This window comes from Garra rufa, chromosome 13 (assembly GCF_049309525.1).
Source record: "Garra rufa chromosome 13, GarRuf1.0, whole genome shotgun sequence".
Classification (NCBI taxonomy): Eukaryota; Metazoa; Chordata; class Actinopteri; order Cypriniformes; family Cyprinidae; genus Garra; species Garra rufa.
In genome coordinates, this window is record NC_133373.1 from 41,402,422 (window position 1) to 41,426,419 (window position 23,998).

Here is a 23,998-nt window from a genome sequence, read left to right on the forward strand (position 1 = left end):
AACTACACTCCCATTCCGGCGTAATAGTCAAGGAAGTTTGCTGCCGTAATAAGGCTGAAGCAGGAGCAGTAATACCACGCAGCACATGTGCAAATGCTAAACTAGCTGGGAACTCATTTCTGATAATACTCCGCCTGCTTCGGCCATATTACGGCAACAAACTTCCTTGACTATTACGCCAGAATGGAAGTGTAGTTCCTAATCTTATCAGCCTAGAAACTCGCAGCTTTGCATTTCCACCGGTCTTAGTACACGATATAACTACAGAAGAGTCAAGTTTTAAATACAACAAAAATATGGAAACTCGTTGGTCATTTTTGAACGCGATGCTATTGGTCTAATAGGATTCAATGATCTATGCTAAGCTATGCTAAAAGTGATATCGCCAGAACAGGAAAACGGCTGAATGGATTTCAAAGCGGTAAAAATCAACTTATTAACTCGGGGGGAGTTGGAGAATGAGCCTATTTCCAAAAAAACTGGAGTGTTCCTTTAACATAATGTATATTGTCTTATACTGTTATAATACACTACTCTTCAAAAGTTTGTGTTAACTTTAATAGTTTTACTCAGCAAGGATGCATTAAATTGATCAAAAGCGACAGTAAAGACATTTAAAATGTTACAAAACATTTCTATTTCATATAAATGCTGTTCTTTTGACGTTTTTATCAGTATTTGAAGTTTTTAACAAAATATACTGAAGACTAAAGTAATAGATGCTGAAAATTCAGCTTAGCATCACAGGAATAAATTGTATTTTAAGATGTATTAAAATAGTAAACAGCTACTTTAAATTGTTTACTGTATTTTTGATCATGTAAATACAGCCTTTGTAAGCCTAAGATGCTACTTAAAAAAAAAAACATACCCCATTTTTTTAAATGGTAGTGTGTATTATTGCTTACTAATATGCTTTTGCCAAAATGTTAATTTGAAACCAAGTTTTTTTTATTTTGTTTAATTTCAATTTAATGTGACTTAAATTACATTAGGCATTACTAAGGACTAAATTCTTTGTCATTTTTAAATGGAAAAAAAATGTTTTAACATTTAACCTCTTTCATTTTCAAGACATTTTCCTGTCTTTTTCATGCCCCAATTTAAATTAGTGATTTTACAAGCGTTTTGAGGTTATGAGAAATTTTAATGTTTTTTTTAAAGAAGTCTCTTCTGCTCACCAAGCCTGCGTTTATTTGATCCAAAGTACAGCAAACAGTACAATTTTGAAATATTTTTATCTATTTAAAATAACTGTTTTCTATTTGAGTATATTTTAAAATGTAATTTATTCTTGTGATCGAAGCTAAATGTTCAAATGAAATTATTCTAATATGCTGATTTGCTGATTTTTATTAATATTATTATCAGCAATATTTCAGTTTGATTTTTTCAGAAACAATACATTTTTTCAGATTTTTTTTTTTGATGAATAGAAATATGCATAGCTCATCTGAAATAAAAGCTTCAGTAACATTATATACTATACTATTCAAAAGCTTGGAGTCAGTATAATTTTTTTTTAATTGAGCAAAAGTGATGATAAAGACATTTATAATGTTACAAAAGAGTTCTATTTCAGATAAACGCTGTTCTGAACATATCAGAACATTAGACATATTATAATGATTTCTGAAGGATCATGTGACTGGAGTAATGATTCTAAAAATTCAGCTTTGAAATCACAGGAATAAGTTACATTTTAAAATATATTAAAACAGAAAATATTTCAAAATTTGACTGTTTTTGCTGTACTTTGGACTAAATAAATGCAAGCTTGGTGAGCAGAAGAGACGTCTTTAAAAACATTAATAATCTTACTGTTCAAAAACTTTTGACTGATAGTGTACATGTCTCATTTTTGCATAAATATGAGTCTCACTCCTGTGTCATTGTTCCTTTCTAGAGGGTTGCTCGCTCTCAAGAGGAGCTGTGCGAGATGCCAGGCGGGTACCCAGGTGAACGCCTGCGCCAGGAAGACCTGATGCACCTGCAACAGCAGCAGCATGAGGCAGAGTACCAGCGAGGCGGTGGTGATCACTGGAACCACCAGATGTCCTCCTCGGTGGAGTCCAGCACCTCCAGCCAAGAGCACCTCAACTTCTCCTCGTCTTCCGGCTCCAGGATGCAAGGCAACCACAAGAGTGGACCTGGCCGCTGGAAGACCCCGATAGCACCCCACTCTGGCCCTGTGGCCGTCTCCCAACCTTCCCGTTCAGATCTTCCACCCCCTCCTCCTCCTCCACCTGCGCACTATGACTATGAGCCGCAACCCGAATTACCGCTTCCTCCACCGCCCTCCATTACGCAGCAACAGGCTGCAGCTGCTGCAGCCACAGCCGACCGCAAGAAACGTGAGGAGCAACAGCGCTGGTATGAAAAAGAAAAGGCCAGGCTTGAAGAGGAGCGAGAGAGGAAGAGAAGAGACCAGGAGAGGAAACTGGTGCAGATTCGCAACCCTCCCGGCCCTGTAATGCACAACAACCAGCACGGCCCGCTGCCGCCCGCCCCACAGCACCAACAGATGCCCCATCAGCAGCCCCCCATGCAGGTTCCCCAACCATACCTTCCTCCAGTCCAGTCAGCCCAACCACCGCCGCCACCACAACCCGCTCGACCCGACAAGCTTTCCAGCCTTCCCCGCCAGCCCCCACAAGACACGGTAATTCGTGACCTCTTGCCCCAGCAGCAGCCACGCACCATCGAAAGACGTGACCTGCAATACATCACCATCAGCAAAGAGGAGCTGTCCGCTAGTGACAGCCTATCGCCCGACCCCTGGAAGAGGGACGCCCGTGAGAAACTAGAGAAGCAGCAGCAGCTTCACATCGTAGACCTCCTGGATAAGGAGATCCAGGACCTTCAGGCCAAACCCGAACGCACAGCTGAGGAGAACGACCGTCTGCGCAAACTCATGCTGGAGTGGCAGTTCCAGAAGAGACTGCAGGAGTCCAAGCAGAACGAGGAGGACGAGGAGGAGGAGGATGACGAAGATGTAGACACCACGCTGATTATGCAGAGACTGGAGGCTGAGAAGAGAGCACGGGTAAGCAGACATGGGAAGTGGGTAGCTAGAATTGAATGTGTAATAATAAACAGTTAAAGTCAACATGAAATCAAAACTAACCCAGTTTACTCGCTTGTTTTTCTAGGCACATTAATTTCATCAAAACTTATTCCACATTTGAAACTTTTGTAATACGAGATTTAATAGTAATGTAATATACAGGGTTCCAGTGGTTCCCGTGACATTACATTTCAAAGTCTGATTTCCAGGCCTGGAAAATTCAGTGAAATGAATAACGTCTTAAAGTTATTTATATTAAATATAAATAGTTCTAGTTATGCTCAGATCTAAAAACCAGTCATGAGGTCATTTTCTTTTTAATTAAGCTGAATAAATAAGCTTTCTATTAATGTATGGTTTGTTAGGATAGGACAGTATTTGACCGATATAGAACTATTTGAAAATCTGAGGGTGCAAAAAAAATCTAAATATTAAGAAAATCACCTTTAAAATTTTTCAAATTAAGTTCTTAGCAATGCATATTACTAATCCAAAAAATAAGTTTTGATATATTTACAGTAGGTAATTATCTTTGCTAAATATTCTAATGATTTTTTGGCATAAAAGAAAAATTGATAATTTTGACCCATACAATGTATTTGTGGCTATTGCTACAAACATTTTTTTCTGGAGAAAAAAATACTTTTTGAGTGCAGTTGTTTATCTAGGAATCACAAGCAATTGGAAAATAATGGAAATTCATTGATTTGGAAAATAATGGACATATATTTGATTAAAAAAAAGGTGGGAAATGAGTTGCACTGCTGTTTAAAAGTTTGGGATTTTTATTAAATTTTTTAATGTATTTTTTGTTCTTGAACAAGTCTTGTGTGCTCTCTAAGGCTGCAATTATTTGATCTGTAAAAGCAGTAAAAAAGCAAAAGAAAAAAAAAACAGTAATATTGTGAAATGTTACAACAATTCAAAATAACTTTTCTATTTTAATATATTTTAATGTAATTTATTCCTGTGATGCAAGCCAAATTTGCAGCATTATTACTCCAGTCTTCAGTGTCATGTGATCCTTCAGAAATCATTCTAATATGCTGATTTGCTGCTCAAGAAACATTTATTATTATCAGTGTTGAAAACAGTTGCTTAATATTTTAGATTAAATATTATTCTAATATTTTAGAATAAGTTTAAAACTTTAAAAGAACCACATTTATTTAAAACAAATTATGTAGCACTTTTGGTCAATTTAATGCATCCTTGCTGATTAAAAATATTAATTTCTTTTAAACTTTTAAACAGTAGTATCAAAATTCATTTTGATATGTAGCACCCACTGGATACAATCAAGTAAAATTGGTTATAATGCCTTTCATGTTGACTTTAAGTACTTTAAGTGTTAGCTTGATGAATGGTTTGGCAATGTACTTTTTCTCCATGCTTACACAGATGATTAAACATTCGTTTTGTTTTTCAACTGCTTTAAAATAACTTGGAGTCAGGACATTTTCAAAGCAACTAGTCCTGCTTCAGTACACTTGAATTTTCCTATTGCTGAACAGATTGAATAATCTAAGTTAGTTCTGCAGTTCTGTTTGAAGTCGAGTGCAGGTCTCTTTTTTTTGTATGTTCGTAGACTTTTGCATTACGTTTGAATCCGCAGTCAGCAGCAGGACTCAGTAGCAGACTGGTGAAGGAAGCGCTAACAACTAACCTGGGATTCCTTGCGTGATGCATTAGTCTCCACTGTTATAATGAATGTTTTGCCATGTGCTCCTGCAACATGCCTATGTCATTGCTTTTCCATGCTGCACTGCTGATTTATATATATATATGCTGCGCTGACAGAGGGGAGGAGCAGGGCTTTCCGATGCCAAGCACTGGACCCGACTCCACTGCTTGCAACAGCATCAGCCTGCCTCGTCCAGATCAGTACATCTCTCCTGATCTCATCTGCCATTTAAAATGAAATATTCATTCAACTTCTAAAAACAAATCAGCGATGGAATCATTTCTGACCTGTAACTACTGGCTAACCAACCGCTTAGGATTAGAATCAGGATCATTTGGAATGTGCTAACACAGTTTCTAACAAGACATGAGCATTTTTTGTTTTCATGCAGGGTCTTTTCCAGCACATATTCTTGTCTCTGACCATGGTGGTGAATTAACACTTGATTTGGCTAGTAACTAGGGTTGGGTGATGCAAAAAAAATGTAAATAATTATTTAAAAAAAAATCATGTTATTTTTATAGCACATTTGTTATCAAAACAAAAACATGCACATCACTGGAAAACAGGGTGCTCGACAGAAAATCTTGATAATAAAAACTGAAAAAAGCCAGCAAACCTAAGCTGTTATGAATTATTTTGCATTTTTTAGAACGTTAGTTAAAATTAAATTGAAAATAAATTAACAAATAATTTTAAATATCTAAAATTTATATAATAAATTGCACCAATATACAGCTTTAATTATTTATTTATTTTTTACTTTTTTATTATATAAATATATTGGTTATATTATGCACCAAACTAATGATACATACTAGTAAGTTATATATACTTACTATTTTATATATATATATATATATATATATATATATATATTTATTATATTTTAAAAATATATATATATATATTTATAATATATTATTTATTATTTATATTATGCATCAAAATAATGATACATAATAATAGTGATAGTAATTTATTTTTTATTATAAAAAATATAATGTATAATAATAACATATGTAATTATTTTTGTGATTTATATACATTACAGCAATAATAATAATAATATTTTAATTATATATATATATATATATATTTTTTTTTTTTTTTTTACTTATATATAATATAAATATAATTATTATACAATATAAACATTTATTGTATGCAACAAAATAATGATGCAAATAATAATATAGTAAATATAAGAATTATATAAGAATTATAATGTAATAAATATTTATATTATAATAATAATGATTTTTATAATAATAGTAATAATAATTTTTATATATATATATATATATAAAATATATAAACTTATTAAACTTACTATTTATTTATAATTTATTAATTTATTATATAAATATAAATATCATGTAATATAAATATATTATTTATTTTATGCACCAAAATAATGAACATAGCAAGCAAAATTGACATTTTTAAAATATATTTTCATTAGTTTATACATGTATTTAATTCATATATTTTAATATACTTTAAATTATTATTATTTTTTTATAAAACTTTTTTTAAACAAATCATTGAAATGCACCTTTAAAATGAACTGAATTGCCATTTAAGATGTGTTGCAACTTTTAGGATGCATAATGATTAATGTGTTAAATATTCAAATTGCCTATTTTTTTATATCTCCAAGAAATATATAATACATAATAAATATTAGATGTATCACCTAGCCCTTTTACTAACTAAACTAATATGTGTCCAGAAAACAGCCTGTAATGAGCTTCTAATGTCAAAACATGGCAGTTTAGTGCAGTTTAATTCCCACTCTTGACTTCTTGGTGGGCTGGCGTGTGTGCAGCAATTCCAAACAGCTTGTGCTTTCCAAATCTTTGAGACTAGCACAGACTTCAGCCCCCTGAAGTCCACTAATGTTCTTTCCTCCAACACCTGCCGTAGCAGCTGTCATGCGTCCACCTGAGAGTCTGCTGTGTGTAGCACACTGCTGGAAGCTGCCTTTGATATCGCTCCATCTCTGAGGAGTTGGCAGGTCGAGCCGTGTAAGGGAAGGTCAACACAATCCCGTATGTTTGAAGGGAAAATATTGCCAGTGCTCCAGTGGGAGGGGGACGTGGAATGATGGGGAAATTCCTCAGCAGCTCAAGTGTTTGTGGAAGGGAAGTGGACCGCTGGCGCTAATCAGACCCATACTGCCCTGGAATGTTCCTGGCAGCACATCACTGCGTCCCGGCCCACTGCGCCTTTTTACTTTTATCTTCTCGAAAACCCCTCCTTTTCTTTATTTCTTACTTCTTTATTTATTCTCTCTCTCCCACCCCTTTGGTTGCTCTGTATGTTTTTGTTTCTCCTGCAGCAGACTGCTGTTCCAGCAATCTCTGTACTAGACTTGGTATGTTCTTTATGCTCTTTACCTCTCTTCCTGTTTCGGCTCCACCTGTGTCTCCTCTTGTTCACTACTTCCCTCCCTTCATTCGGCCGTGGTGGCTCCTTTACCCATGGGAGTTATTTAGAGAGAGATGTACCACTTTTTCAAGCACGGGACACCATCTTGGGGACTTCATCTTGGGATGTTCATTATGCTCCACTGGAAAACTGCTGCTTTAGAATGATATCCAAAAATGAGATAAATGGATCCGTAAGGAAATACAGCCAAAGAGTGTTATTTCTAGGCCAGTGTCACCAAATGGAATAAATAGTTATTATATTTAAAACTAGTTTCCATTTTCTGAACAGTTAATCCTGACCACAAACTCACGCCATTGGTTGAGGCTGAAAATATTTATACTTTTTAGGGAAATTAACCAACACAATTATAATCGCAATTTTAAAAAAATATATATATTTTTTTTTCATTATTAAAATAATTAAGATTATTAAATATGAAAATAACAAATAAATTATACTCACATCTCATTGTCCTAAATTATTTAAATAAATAATAATTATATATTCTTAATTCTTAAATAGAGATGGTGAAAATAATTTACTCACCCTTCATTTTCATAAAAAAATTTGACATTATTTTCTAATTTTACATTTCATTATCTTAATTGATTTAAATAGTTATTCTTACATAATTATTAAGATAATTAAAACAATTTACTCACTCTTCATTTTCAAAAAAATTCTTAAAAACATCTAATTATAAAACTTGACTAATAAATCATTGAAATGCACCTTTAAAATTTTAAATATATTTCCAAGACATTTATAATATATAATAAATATTAGATGTATCACCTAGCCCTTTTACTAACTAAAGGCTTAATATGTGTCCAGAAAACAGCCTGTAATGAGCTTCTAATGTCAAAACATGGCAGTTTAGTGTAGTTTAATTCAGACTCTTGACTTCTTGGTTATTCTTACATAATTAAGATAATTAAAACAATTTACTCACTCTTCATTTTCAAAAAAATTCTTAAACATCTAATTGTCTTACATGATTTAAATAATTATTCTTAATTCTAAAATAAAAATGTATTAAATGAAAAAATCATAATTACATTTTTTTTTCATCTCATTTTTCATTTTTTTTAAGAAAATGAAGGGTGAGTAAATTATTTAGTTTATCTTAATTAAGAAAGAAAATAAATGGAATTTTTTTATCATAATATTTTTTTTCATAATGAAAATGATTTTCTTTTAGAAATTATGTAAATACAAGTTTAATAATTAAGATAATCAAAATAATTTACTCACCCTTTATTTTCTTTAAAGAAATTTGAAATGATTTTCTAATTTTACGTCTTATTGTCTTAAATGATTTAAATGATTATTCCTAATTCTTAAATAATTAAGATAATAAAAACAATTTACCCCTTATTTTCTTAAAATAATTAGAAATTATTTTCAATTATTATGATGAAGAAAATAATTTGCTCACTCTTTATTTATGAAATGAAAAAATCATTTTAAGACAATCTCATTGTCTTAAAAGATTTAAATAATTATTCTTAAATCCTAAATAATTACGATAAGGAAAATAATTTACTCACCCTTCATTTTCTTTAAAAAACAAAAATAAATTTAAAAAATAAATTATTTTCTAATTTTACATCTCATTGTCTTAAAAGATCTAAATAATTATTCTTAAATAATTAAGAAATTGAAAATAATTTACTCACTATTCATTGTCTTAAAAAATGTAAAAAAAAAAAAAAAAAAACGTTTAATTATTAAGATTATTAAAATACTTGGCTCATCCCTCATTTTCTTAAAAATTGTTTAAATGCTTATTTTAATTTAATGTTTTTAATCAAAATATCGAATATATTTTTGATTCATTTTTTTATCACTTTATTTTTTAAGCCAAAATCTGAGTTACAGTGAGGCATATACAATAGGCTTTAAAAGCAAAAATATTAGGGTTAGAATTTAATAAGGTGACTTAATTTCTTAAGTTATAACTTTTGTATTATTTGATCTGATTCAGCTTTATGCCATTATGCTAGTCTGTTGAGTTTAGTTTTGTTGTATTTATTATTCATTTAACATTGAAAAATTATACACTTCAGGTTTAAATGTGCACAGAACAGTGACCTTGTGTCTGGTAGCTTAGATATGTACATTTGAACCTAGAAAACCACTAAATTCATTCTGAAGAAAGTTTTGGAAGCTCTTTTTGGTTCCTGGAGAACATATCGAAGCTCTGCTTGTTTGGGCAGCCGTTGTTTCAGTGCAGTGTCATCATGAGAGGTGGGCTGGCGCATGTTTTCAACCAGGCCTATCTCTCCGGCCCTGAGCTTGCTTGCATGTGGGCCTCATTTCCGTGCCGTGTTCGCCATTCCTGTTTCTCCATCTACTCCACTCATCACTGCTCTCTGTGTGTCTGTATCGACCCTGGCGCTTTGCCGCTCATTTACTGCATTTCTCCATGGTTTTCTGTGCTGGGTTTCTTCTTCCCCTGTCCTGACTACTGGACTTGTCTCTGTTTCTGTCTACTTCCTTCTGAATTTGAAGGGAAAAGGTGTATGGCCGTGATCTGTATCTTCTGACCTGTCGAGCATTGTATTTGTACTGTGCGTGAAGTTTGATCGAGGTGTTTGGATTACATTTTGAATGATTTTCTGTAGATGTGAAGGAGGTTGTCAGTAAGTTGTTTGTGCATGCAACTGTGTATGTGCATGTGATTCTTTGTGTGATGGTGTGCAGTGCACGATGCCTCTCATCACAGTTGACAAATTTATTGGTGTGGAAAAAAAACTGTGCACCAGCAGGCTAGTTTGAAGAAGGTTTTGTACCTGAAAGACTTACTGTTAGCTAATTGCGTCCAATGTAGATTACTGTTTTAAATGTAAATATTACAGTACATATTTTTTTAAAGAAGTCTCTTCTGCTCACCAAGGCTGCATTTATTTGATCCAATGTACAGCAAAAGCTGTAAAATTTGAAACATTTTTACTATTTAAAATAACAGTTTTCTATTTGAATATATTTTAAAATTTATTCCTGTGATTTCACAGCTGAATTTTTAGCATTACTCCAGTCACATGATCTATCAGAAATCATTATAATATTCGGATTTGCTGCTCAAAAAACATTTATTCATGTTATTAATTTAAACAACAACATATGTGACCCTGGACCACAAAACCAGTTTTAAGTCGCTGGGGTATGTTTGTAGCAATAGCCAAAAATACATTGCATGGGTCAAAATTATAGATTTTTCTTTTATGCCAAAAATCATTAGGAAATTAAGTAAAGATCATGTTCCATGAAGATTTTTTGTAAAATTCCTACTGTAAATGTATCAAAATGTAATTTTTTAATAGTAATATGCATTGTTAAGAACCTAATTTGGACAACTTTAAAGGTGATTTTCTCAGGATTTTGATTTTTTTGCACCCTCAGATTCCAGATTTTCAAATAGATGTATCTCGGCCAAATATTGTCCTATCCTAACAAACCATACATCAATAGTACACCATCTCAGTTTTGTAAAATTTAACCTTATGACTGGTTTTGTGGTCCAGGGTCACATATATCAATTTAAAGCATCCTTGCTAAATAAAAATATAAATTTAAATATAAATCATTTCTTTCTCAAAAAAAAAAAAAATGGTATAATGCTGATTTTTGGATCTTTCTATTCATCAAATAATCCTGAAAAAATGTACTCAACTGTTAAATATTGATAATATTAATAATAAAAAATGTTTCTTGAACAGCAAATCAGCATATTAGAATGATTTCTGAAGGATCATGTGACATTGAAGACTGGCGTAATGATGCTGAAAATTTATCTTTGATCGCAGGAATAAATTACATTTTAAAATATATTCAAATAGAAAACAGTTATTTTAAATAGGAAAAATATTTCACAATTTTACTGTTTTTGCTGTAATTTGGATAACATAAATGCAGGATTGGTGAGCAGAAGAGACTTCATTAAAAACATTAAAAATCTTACTGTTCACAAACATACAAGTTAGGCTTGGGTTTGTTTCTTTTTTTTTATGAAGAAGTCTCTTATGCTCACCAAGGCTGCATTTATTTGATTAAAAATACAGCAAAAACAGCAATATTATGGAATATTATTACAATTTAAAATAACTGTTTTTTATTTCAGTATTATTTAAAATGTAATTTATTCCTGTGATACTAAGCTGAATTTTCAGCATCATTACTCCAGTCTTCAGTGTCACATGATACTACTGAAATCATTGTAATAAGCTGATTAATTTAATTAATTAATTTAATTTAAACATTTATTATTATTATCAATGTTGAAAACAGTATTGCTGCTTAATATTTATGATATATTTTTTCTGGATGTTTTGAATAAATTTAATAGAAATTTCTATTCTTTTTTGAAGAGAGTAAAAAATGTCTTTACTGTCACTTTTGATCAATTTAATGCATCCTTGCTGAATAAAAGTTTTCATTTATTTCCAAAAGTTTTTCTGGGTTAATTTTAAATTTAAGTTTAAATATATCTGTAGTTTTACAACTAGGGTTAAAACCGACATCAGAATTAGTTGTTAGATTTCTAAATTGTCATACGCTTAATTTAGGATCCGTTTAGTTTAAGTCAATCCTTTATGTTCAGGCCCAAGAAATTGCAGTCAGTCAAATCCATCATCGCTATGGTCCAGTGTTTTTCCTCTAAACCTGATTATGCATTGTGCACCTCAGCTACAGGACGAGGAGCGACGACGGAAACAGCAGCTGGAGGAAATCCGTAAGCGTGAGGCAGAAGAGCGAGCCAAACAGGAGGAGGAGAGACGCTGGAGAGAAGAGGAGAAAGCCAGACGAGAGACCGAGGAGAAGGTATTGAGACCGAAACGGACCAGCGACAACTAGGAACTTTCTATAAGTAGATTTAAGATAATATTGATGACAAAGGACTTTGTGTGTAATATGAAATTGCAAGCACGTTTTAGCATATTTCATATGGAATGCAGATTATCTTTTCCTTTTTTGTCCACTCAACCAGGCTTTAAATGCACGTCACGAGTTATCTCGCTATTGATTAGTCAGGTTAATTATAGTAAGATGTTCTTGCTTTTGAATCTTCCCCAAAACAATCTCTGTATCTATATAAATTAATTTTTGGCATAATTTCCTGATGGAGACGTATGTTATCAGCCTTGTTTATTCATGCTAACGCCAAGCTTTTTCAAGGTTTCGCCTGATTTCCATGTGGATGGTTCCTCACGACCTTGTAAGTGGGTGTGATTGGAGACCGCAGCTGATATTTAATGTGTCAGACTGTATGAGATCACAGCCCCTTGTGCTTAATTTAAAATAATGTGTATCTATGTATATACACAGCAAGGTTAACAGCAGTTCTGGAGATAGCAATGATCCGTTAACTGTCAGAGGCTAAATTAACGCCCATGTGGAATGCCTCAGCGGGTCATTAATTTACCAGTGGTCTGAATTTACATCCATGCATCGAAAACATTGTCCCACTATGTGACCATCCAATTTTATTTGTGTCTGTGTGCGTCATTTTCAGACCACTGGTAATTTTAGAGCCCAGTTGTGATGTCCAACTGCATGTCTTCACAACATCTCCTCTTTTGTGTTTGTGATGTATCCCCATCCCCTTTAAAGAAACGCATGAGAGTCACATCTTTAGTCAGATCTTTACACAGCACTCCAGCATTTTGTTGGGAGACCATTGCCATTCCATACAACATTGCTTGGAAGTGCTGTTGGAAATGGGCCCGCCTTGGTTTTTCGTGGAGGCCGTCCCAGATTGAACTAGCTCATGTGTGTTTTGCCTCCACATGCCCTCGTAAGACATTCCCTCCACTGCATACTAACCCAGGGGATCCATGCACAGAGACCAGAGCAGCCAAAGCTAAACCACCAAATGCCAGCCAGACCTTCAACTGGAGCTTGTAACAGTGTCATATGCTCCAGGCTTTCCATTCCAGTTAGAAGCAAACATATTTGTCAGCTGTAGTGACTTGTTCCTCTTTAGCACCATCTGGTGTGCTCACAATCCAATGCAAGTCTTACACAAGTGTCTGCACTGCAAGCAAGCACCACAATGCAACTAAATTAGATTGCAGTCATACAATTAGCATTTATAAAGGTGGTTTAATCACTGGATTTAGGACTTTCAAAAGTGTTTAAAGACTTATGCACAAGTAAGCAAGCAGATTGTCATAATCTGTATATAATTTGTACATATTGCTTTTGGATGCACAGAATTTCTCCCAAGTCTGCACACACTGCCAATATTTATTTATTTATTTATTTTAGTAATATTTAATATTTTAGTATTTAAATTAATATGTTATATAATAATACAGATTTTATTTTTTTTATATATTTAATTTGATTAAATATTTCAATTTTGATTTCAATTAAAAACTATTAAAAAAAGAGAGAGAAAAAAGATTGTTTTTGTGTTATCAATTATTTCAGGTGAAATCACTTCTAAATTTAACATTAAAACAAAACAAAAGGGTCTTCATGTCACTGAAATTGACATTTCCTATAAAAATGGTTGTGGACCATTTAATATATTAATGTATTAATTCATATAATTAAATATTCATTTATTAATTCATATAAAATGAATAATAAATTAAACAATTCATATTAATTATAATATTTTGATGTATTATTTAAAATTATTTGTATTATTGTTTAATAAAATGTTATATATACTTTACATTTTGTTTAGATTTCGCACATTTTTGAAAAAATTAAATGCATTTTAAATTGATTCAAATTGGAACTTTTTTAAATTAAATATTTCATATTTTATTTAAATTGTGATTAAATTGAAACTGAAACAATTTCAGATGAACTCACCTCTGAACTGAACATTTAAATAGTCATTTAAAAAGTCCCTTTTCATGTTACTTAAATTGACATTTCCTATAAAAATGGTTGTAGACCATTTAATATATGAATGTATTTATTCATATAATTAAATTAAAATTATTTATTTATTAATTCAGATTTTCTGTAACCCATATTAATGTATGAATTTAAATATATCTAATTTCTTTATTAAATATTTACCTACCTTTTATTAAAGATTTAGATTTCTCACAATTCTTTTTTAAAATTTTAATGCATGTGAAATTTTAATTAAAAAAAATTTTCCCCTCGCACAGGCCTATATCTGTGTTACTGACTCCTGATTCCTGGCTAGAATAGGCTGCAATGTTAACTGAATTCACAAAACTGCAGTATAGACAGCACTGTTGATTTACATCTAGTTGATGACATTGCTTGCTTGCAGTGCAGCTGTTAAATAAAACCACTGGCTTACTTTCCCCAACATGCAGGAGTCAGTTTTAGTTCCTCGATTCATTCAGAAACACATTGCATCATATCAGCAAACACATTTCTTCTACTACAATGTAGCTTTACTACATTGGTGCATCCATTAGCCAGAGTACCGTTAGCTTTGACCCAGGCCTCGCAGCGGCGCGGACTAGCGAAGGCAGCTCTAACCAGCTCTTCCCATGTTCCCCCCCTTCAGAGAAGACAGGAGGAAGAGTACTACACCCGCCTGGAGGCAGAGCGGCGCCGGCAGCACGAGGAAGCCGAGCGCAAGCTGCTGACGCCAGACGAGCCTGGTCTGTACAGACCCCCCCTTCCCCGGGACTACCAGCCCCCTTCTCCCGCAAGCACCCCCACCACTAACAACAACAGCGCCCCTCCGCCCCCACCTCAGAGAAACACCTCCTACCTCAAAACCCAGGTCGCCTCCCCCGACACCATATACACTGCCAAGTTTGTCTCATACAATGACGAGGAGGAGGAGGATGAGGATGAGGAGGACGCGGGCCTAACAGGTCAGGTTAAGCTCTCGGCCACCCGGAAGTCCTACGGTGACCTTCCGCCCGCCCCAAAGCCCCAGCCGCCGCCAACTGCGCGCAAGCCCCGTCCCGTCTCAGATGGCATCTTTCTGTCCAACTCATTCCAGCTGCCCGCAGCGGCCAATGCCAACAGTACTGCTCTCAAGGCAGGGCAGCCCCCTCTCCCTCCCGCCAAACCCAGCTTCATCCCATCGGCCAACTCGAAAGGTAGAGACTCTGAGGAGAGAAAAGGGCCCCACCTCAGCCCGCTCGTCCTCCATTTGCTATTGGTTCATTCGTTTTCATGGTTTGGTTTCTTTTCTTTTTTTTTTTTTTTTTGGTGTTCGTTTGTTCCTTTCCCTGTTTTCCGGTGGAGACTCAGCGCTCTCCGTTTTCCACATTCCCTCTACCTTTCTATCTGTAAATTTTCGTAGTATCAAAGCCAATCAGTCGAATCATATGTCCTGGTTTCTATCATTTATTTTTTGGTTTTGTTTCTCATTGTTTTCTTCCTTTTACAGGGAGTCTTCTAGGTTCAAGTTGAGCTCAACTGACAGCAGTTGTTCGATTAACAGACAATATTGAATTGCTGTTAAAAGTTTGGGGTCTGTAAGGAATTTTTTGCTTTTTTTCAGCAAGGATGAGTTAAAGACATTTAGAATGTTAGAGAATCCTGAATAAATACTGCTGTTTTGTCAACATTGATCATCAAAAATATTTCTAATATAGCACGAAAACAGCATTTTACAATTTTACAGGATCGCATGACACTGAAGAAAATTCTGCTTGCCATCTTAGAAATAAATTACATTTTTAAATATATTCAAATAGAAAACAGTCATTTTAAATTATAAAAATATTTCACAATTTTTAATTTTTTCTGTAATTTTAATCATATAAATACAGACTTTGTGAGTATAAGTGACTCTCCAGACTCAAAAACCTCAATAAAAATCTTAACGGCCCCAAGGTTTTAAATGGTACTGTATGTACGTTAACTTTTTTTTAGGTGTTAATGTAAGGCTTGTGCGATAAAATTGCTTAAAGTGTAAAGTTATATCTTAACTTTTTTTGTCATGATGACATAACTGCTGTAAAAAGCCTATAGTAACTTTTTTGCCAAATTGTGACCCTGGAGCACAAAACCAGTCATAAGAGTCAATTTTGTTAAATTGAGATTTATACATCATTTAAAGCTGAATAAATAAGCTTTCCATTGAGGTATGGTTAGTTAGAATAGGGCAATATTTGGCTGAGATACAACTATTTGAATAACCAGAATCTGAGGGTGCAAAAAAAACCTAAATATTGAGAAAATCACCTATAAAGTTGTCCAAATGAAGTTCTTAGCAATGCATACCGGTATTACTAATCAAGAATTAAGTTTTGATATATTTATGGTAGGAAATTTACAAAATATCTTCATGGAACATGATCTTTACTTAATATCCTAATGATTTTTGGCATGAAAAAAAAATGGACAATTTTGACCCATACTGTGCTGCTTAAGGTTTTGTCATCCAGGGTCACATGTGTATGCAAGAATACCAGCAAAGTGGCATAATTTTCTTATTTACATTGAGTTCAGCAGGTAGACTTTTGTCTTGAGCCATAAGAACAACATTTTCACCTTAACTTAAATGCAATTATTATTATTCTCTATTTAATTTTAGATTTTCAAACCTGTTTTATCCAACAGTTGCTATCAATTGAGCTCAACTCATATTGAACCTGGAATATTCCTTTTAAATAGTAATTAGATTTTTGTTTGTTTGTTTTCCGATCACCTATTCTCCCCCGATTCCTCTTCCTCGAATCATCCTAGCGCCGTACAAGCAGTTAGTAGACCTCGTGATTCGCTGTGCGGTCCAAAATCAGTCCAAGTACTGTTGGTGTTGCCAGCCGTTTCATGTGTGTGTGATTTGCTTTTGGGGTAGGCCGGGCCTCAGCAGCTAGGTGCCTGCCCGTCCATTATCAGCTCAGGGAACGAGACACTGGCTTCTTGTCACTTGCAGTGGTGGGCTCAACACTGCACCTCTCCTCAGTCCTGTTTACACTTGGCAAAGGGGAAAAGATCTGTCGGATGAGGTGCTTTTTTTGTGCCCGACTGTTTAAAAGACATCTAAATTTGTTGTGGAGCATTAGTAATCTTAGTGCAGACAGGCTTACTGGAATATTTTTTTGGCTTTGCCTCCCTCAGGTGTTCATTGTACATCAGTGCATGTAGTCAAAACTGATGAAAAAAAAAAAAAAAAAAACGGTAGTTTTAACAAGAAAATTATGCAAAAAATATATTACTTTTAATTAAAATTATTTAATTATAATTATATTATTTGCATAATTATTATATTTTAATATGCAGATGAGGTCTAAAGTTTACATGCACCTCGCTGAATCTGTAAAATGTTATTTTACCCAAATGTTGTTTTTTTAAATTTAGTACTGACCCGAATAAGAGAAAAAATAGTTAAATTTATAAAATGACCCCGTTCAAAAGTTTACATACACTCGATTCTTAATACTGTGTTGGTACCTGAATGCTTCACAGCTGTTTTTTGTGTTTTTGTTTAGTGATAAAAAAAAATCCCTCAGGTCCCACATATTCTTTCTTTTTTTCAGCAATTTTATTGTGTGTTTCAACCCTTTCCAACAATGACTGTATGATTTTGAGATCCATCTTTTCACACTGAGGACATCTGGGGGACTTTATGCAACTATTACAGAAGGTTCAAACACTCTCTGATATTGTTGTGACAGGCATTGTTGAAAAACCAAAGAATTTCAGTTTTTCTTAAGAACAGTGGGCAGTTTAGTTTAACTGTTCAGGGACACATGAACAACTTTCACCAAACAAACAAACAAAAAAACAACTGTGGATCATTCATGTAACAACACAGTTACAAGATTGAAGTGTATGTAAACTTTTGAACTATATGTCTTTTATGTGAAATATCTTATTCAGGTCAGACATCAAACATTTTTTTTATATATTTTGCAATTGTCTGACGTACTGATCTTTTAAGTAACTTATGCAACATTTCAGATGTGAAACTTTTAAACAGTCATGTGCAAAAAAAGCAGTGCAACCCTATCTCACAAAGATGCCCAGTGTATCTGACCTTGCATGTAATCTGCACAAAGCTTCTCCCCTACTTAATGTCATTGGGGCCTGTTGTGATAAATTGCATTTATGCTTACCGAGGAACTAACTTTGCATTAATCAACCGACCAAAAGCACGGCATTCCTCCCTGCTCAGACTGACTTTTGAAGCTTTTCAAGCCGTGAATCAACCGCTGAAATCATTGCTGCTTTGCTTAATGCGTCTCTTACCAAATCAACATCGTCATTCCTGTCTGCAACACTGCTGAAGCCTCTCATGAACCCAAAACCAGTTCAATCTAACAGCCTCTCAGCAAAACACTATAGTGATGTGTTGTCACCAGTATAGTGCACTGTTTATATTTCATACACACCCTTTGATTTTTGCCTTGGTTCCAAAACCTAGTAAGCTGCCCACTTAGGAAACAGTTTTTTGGCCAAATTCTGAGACAGCAAGTATTATTTATGTATAATAATAATAATAATAATAATAAATTATAAATAATTATTTAAAATATATATTAATATAGATATTTTAACAGTTACTGAAAAATATATAATTAAATAAAATATATTCATTATAAAATCTTAAGAATGACAATAAAAGTCACTTGAGATTCTGTCTGACTTTAATATGCCACCTTAAATGTCAACTCACTAGGTTATGGAACAGAGCTTCAGCATTGACACTATTGATTTTGTTTTGGTTTCAGCTGTGTTGTAGTTCTCACTCTTATCTTCTGTCTGCTGTCTTGCTCTTTGGTTTGTCTTTATATGTATGTTTGGCATCATCATCATTTGCTTAGCTCCACTCACCCTCCCTTGCTTCCTCTCACATTGGGCTGCATGGAATCATGGGATTCCACAGCCCTTCCCATCACCTTCTTTGAGAAGGTGCGTCGAACCTGCTGGAACCACCAAGTCTCTGAGCAAAAAGGATCACAAGCTGTGGGCTTTCAGCCTTGAGTGTTTATTTTCTGCTTTATTTTTATAGAAGATCATGAACAAAATTAGAAAGTTTGTTAAAAGTTGTTTTTGGCTTTGCACAGCCGTATACTACGGTAGAGCCGTTCAGTCATTGTATTAGTTTGTAGGCTAATGTCCAACGAGTTCCCATGTAAAAATATTAATGGTCTTTTAGAAAGCATTTTTTGATTTATGAGTAAAGTAAGGTGTTTGTTTAACATTACTTAAAAAAAATTTTTTTATTATTTTTTATTTTATTTTTTAAATCATTTTTTGATTTATGAGTAAAGTAAGGTGTTTGGTCAACATTTACTTAATAAAAAATGTAAAACTCCCATGGGACAAAATAAAATCAAAAAAAAAATTTTAAGTAAACCAAAATTATTATTATTATTTTTTATTATTATTATTATTTTTATTTTTTTTATATGTGGCATGAGTTCCCATGCAAATTTAAATGGGCTTTTAGAATTTTTTTTTTTTTTTTTTTTTTTAATGAGTAAAGTAAAGTGTTTGGTCAACCTTTTTACTTTACTTTTACTTTTTAAATTTTTTATTTTATAATTTTATTTTGTGCCATGAGTTCCCATGGAAATTTTAAATGGGCTTTTAGAAAGCATTTTTTAATTTTGTTTGTTTATTTATTTATTTTATCAATAACATTTATTTTACGACAGCAATCATACCTCAAAGGAACATATACACTCTCAGAGAAAAAAAAATGTTACCTTTAGGGTATCATATTATGTATTATATGATAATAAGAAATCTGTTTTATTGCATTAGTTTTCACAGGTACAATTAATTTCCTTTAGGATACAGTTTAATTGAGGATAAAACATTTGAAAAATACTTAGAAATATTACTTTGTATATATGTTTAAACTAGTGTTGTTCTTTAATAAACTAATTTCAAAACACAAATTTCAACAAGCTGTTGTACTCTTAAAGGTACAATTTTTGCACATTTTTCAGAGAGTGTACGAAGGACTATAACTACTATAAAGTCCTTGTAGTCCTTATGTCAGAACTTGAATTTCTATAGCAGTGGTTTTAAAATTAATTTTTGACATCTGACTGCATAATATTTAATAGAAAAACAGGAAAGTCTGAAAGTAATGTGAACCACAGATGTTTGCTCATAAATCAAAAACCGCCTTTAAAAAAAAAAAAAAAAAAACTTAAGTGTTCCTGAGGGAACCAATGTCCATTTTTGTCTAGGTTTTATGAATACAGATTGAACAGCTCAATTCAAACATAAACAAATACAGACTTTTATTTCATATTTTGTATTGAATTCAAAACCACAGTATAAAACACATTTGGCTTCATAAACAAAAGCTTTCGCTTCTAATTGGGCCTTTTCTTTCTTAGGCTGCTTGTTTTAGGCTAAACCACCAGCTGCCCTCTTTTGCTCTTGAAGTACTTGGTCGTCACCAGTAGAGAAGTTTTTTTTTTTTTTTTTTTTTTTGGTTCACAAGTCAATGTGTTTGTGTCTTTCTCCCTCCGGCCCAAACTCATTCCATTATCAGTCAATCGGTGAAACCGTCAACATGCATTTGGATTGCGCCGGTGCTCTTGCACCCCATTGGTTGAAATCAAACTGCCGTTCTCTGGTTCAATGCGGACCGTCCCTTCGCCCTGACAGACACAAGGACACGTGAGCCTCTCGGGCGATGCCTACGGTAGGTCAGTGGTGGGGGTCGCCGTACAGGCCAGCTGTGTGGAGTTGGGGAGCGTCTCGCTTACGGACGTTCCTCAACACGAGACAAGTTTAGAAGCGGCTGGTGCTTGACCTCCACCTTTGACCTGTGTTCCACAGACCTTGTGTCAGGTGTGCTTTGGAATGCTTTAACACTAACTAAACCTGCTTTCTTCTCGCTGTTCAGCTTCGGGTCTGTGGAGTTCTGTTGAGAACAGAAGTTGCTGGGCTAACATTGTGGCTGAACTGTTTGGTTGAATGAAGTTTATAACAGATTTGAACAGTTTCCAGGGTTTACAATGTAGGGTTTTTAAATCAAAATATTTTTTAAATATTTTTAATTCATATATGCGTAATATATGTGTGTGTTATTGTTAACAAACTATAAAATGTTTTTTGTTAATTGAAATAAAGCTGTAATAAAATAAATATTACATAATAAAAAAAGAAATACTAAAATTAAAATAAAAACAAATCTAACAAAAAAAATTCAAACAACTGAAACAAAAGCAACATTTTTATTTTTATTTATATTCTAAATGTATTTGCCTCTTTTGCAATTATTTAAAAAAAAATTCTGTTGGCTTTATTTTTATTTTAGTTCTGTAGTTCTAAAATAAATATTACATGAAAAACTTTTTTTTTAATTAGAAATGTTACCTTGTCAAGTAACTGAAATAAAAAGAGTTCAAGTACTAAAATAAAAACAAATCTAACAAAAAAAAAAAACATTTCAAAACAAAAGAAACAAAAAACAAAAGCAAAATTTGGTCATTTTGTTTTTATTCTAAATCTGTTTGTCTTTATTATACTTATTATTTAAAAAAATAGTTTGGCTTTATTAATTTTTTTAGTTCTAAAAAAAAGTTTAAAAAGTTATTATATTTTAATGCAAAATGTTACTTTATCAAGTAATTGAAATAAAATAAGTTTAAGTACTAAAATTACTAAAAATAAAAGCTAATCTTGCAAAATTTGGCCATTTGAATTTTTATTCTAAATGTATGTCTTTATTATAATTATTATTTTAATGTTTTGTTTGGTTTTTATTTTTATTTTAGTTCTATAGTTCTAAAATAAATATGACACAAAAAGCCTTTAAAAAAAAATGACAGAAATGTTACCTTTTCAAGTAACTGAAATAAAATAAGTTTAAGTACTAAAATTAAAACCAAAACTAAAATTTTAACAACAGAAACAAAAAACAAAAGCAAGATTTGACAATTTGGTAATTTTAATTTTCGTTCTTAATGTATTTGTCTTTATTATAATATTTTTTTTTCTGTTTAACTTTATTTATTATTTTAGTTCTATAGTAATTAAACTTATATTTCATTTACTTGCAAAGGCAACATTTCTGTTTCATTTTGTTTAATGTAATATTTTTTATTTGACTTTTGCTTTATTTCAGCTAACAAAAATACAAATACTGTATATAAACTTTTGTGTATATATAAACTTACTTATACTTGTATATATTTATATATTCCAAGTTTAAATTAAATATGTGTGTATATAATGCAGTTCAGCTTTATAAGCCCAGCAGCTTTTGCAATTTTCTTGCTAATCGCTCTTGAAATGACATTGTTGATGTTTCTTGTGAAATTCACGTTGTTTTTACATTTGACAAAATCAAAACAGGATTTAATTCATACACTGGAAACACAACAGGACTAGGATCAGGAGAGATTTACAAGGACCCGCGAGAGAAGTGGACGAAAGGGTAAGGATCACACTCATGCACCTGGAATGTGTCTTGTAACCCAAACCATTTGTGCTTATATGATGTATATGAACAAAATCTTGGGTTGGACTATAAGCTACTGTGTTTTTCAGTAAGCCTCAACAAACATCATGATTCATCAAACTCTGAACTCTTAGCTTTGGGTGTGGTAAAAGAACCACCCAAACATATAGAAAATATGCAAACATATAGAACCAGTCAACTTAGGACATTTATCAATGCTTTATATTGTTTAAACAGGGTTGTAGACAAAGTTAAAGGAATAGTTCTCTCAAAAAATGAAACTTCAGTCATCGTTTACTGACCTTCATGTTGTTCCAAACCAAACTTAATTTTTCAACTGAGGAACCCAAAAGATGATGTTTAGCAGAAAGTCCGTTTAATATAATGGGGTTGTAAAGCTTCAAAAAAGACACAGAAACATCTTTAAAGCAGCTTTAAATTTGACAGCAAAATTTGATTTAGTCTTAGTCATAATCTTTAAAATTTGATTTTCTGTCTGTCTTTTGTGCTTCCATCAATAACAGACAATAGCAACTTAATTAGCCTGCTGTCCCTTTGATTGCATCCGTGCATTCGGTTTCAGAGTATGTGAGCGGAGTAGAGCGGCAACAATTTCTCCTCCGCGCTCAGTGCATTTAATAATTGCTCCGCTCCAGCTCCACTCCGGGTTCACAATTTCCACTCCTCGCTCACTGATATCAGAAACACCGCTCCGCCTTCGCTCCGCATCAAAAAATAATCAGAAATAATGTTTGAAATATAACGGTCCTATTCATAGCACATATTAAAATAAAAAATACTAAAACAAAATAACAGGAGAGTTTGGAACACTAGTGTGCAAACTTTGTTCCTACCACATGCCAAGCTAATAACATCGTCAGCATTAAAGGAGAACTCCGGTGTGATTTTGACCTGAAGTGTATTGAATCATGATACCGAGTGTGAACGTACCTTGCATATCTCATCTCGGTTTGTGTCCAGCTGTCCGAAATCTGGGGTCAGTTAGCCGATGCTCACAACAGGTTGTCAGTGAGAGTCAACAGGGCATCGGAATAGCCATGTAAATAAATCACTGTTTTACGCCATTTACGAGGCACAAAGTAGCTCCACACTTCATTGGTAGACTTCCAAGGGCCCTGACATTTAAAACGAGACATTGAGAACTCAGAAAAAGCACCGGTATTTTATTTACAAGTAGATTTATACAAACATTTTCCACCAGGAACAGACCGGTCGCCGCCATCTTAAATGTAGTCACGATAAGTCGAGTGTCGAGCACGAAGGAAACTACAACCTGATACGTTGATAACCTGATAAATTCCTTGGTGCTCGACACTCGACTTATCGTGACTAAGTTCAGGATGGCGGCGACCGGACTTTCTTTCCCAGGTACTGTCTGTATAAATCTTCTTGTAAATAAACTACCGGTGCTTTTTCTGAGTTCTCAATGTCTCGTTTTAAATGTCAGGGC

General features: G+C 33.3%; 1 protein-coding gene across 21 annotated transcripts in view; it reads left to right on the top strand.

The window, feature by feature from the left end:
- afdna (afadin, adherens junction formation factor a) overlaps window positions 1-23,998 on the top strand; it is a 162,819-nt gene that overhangs the window by 134,607 nt on the left and 4,214 nt on the right. For 8 of the 21 annotated variants that reach the window (XM_073816839.1, XM_073816841.1, XM_073816842.1 and 5 more), the window contains 5 exons: window positions 1,907-3,046; window positions 7,096-7,131; window positions 11,877-12,011; window positions 14,695-15,010; window positions 22,422-22,503. In XM_073816839.1, the coding sequence (XP_073672940.1) occupies window positions 1,907-3,046; window positions 7,096-7,131; window positions 11,877-12,011; window positions 14,695-15,010; window positions 22,422-22,503 (1,709 nt within the window). Of the gene's footprint in view, window positions 1-1,906; window positions 3,047-7,095; window positions 7,132-11,876; window positions 12,012-14,694; window positions 15,242-22,421; window positions 22,504-23,998 lie in introns of all 21 variants that reach the window. The other 13 variants (XM_073816843.1, XM_073816844.1, XM_073816854.1 and 10 more) reach the window with 5 other exon arrangements.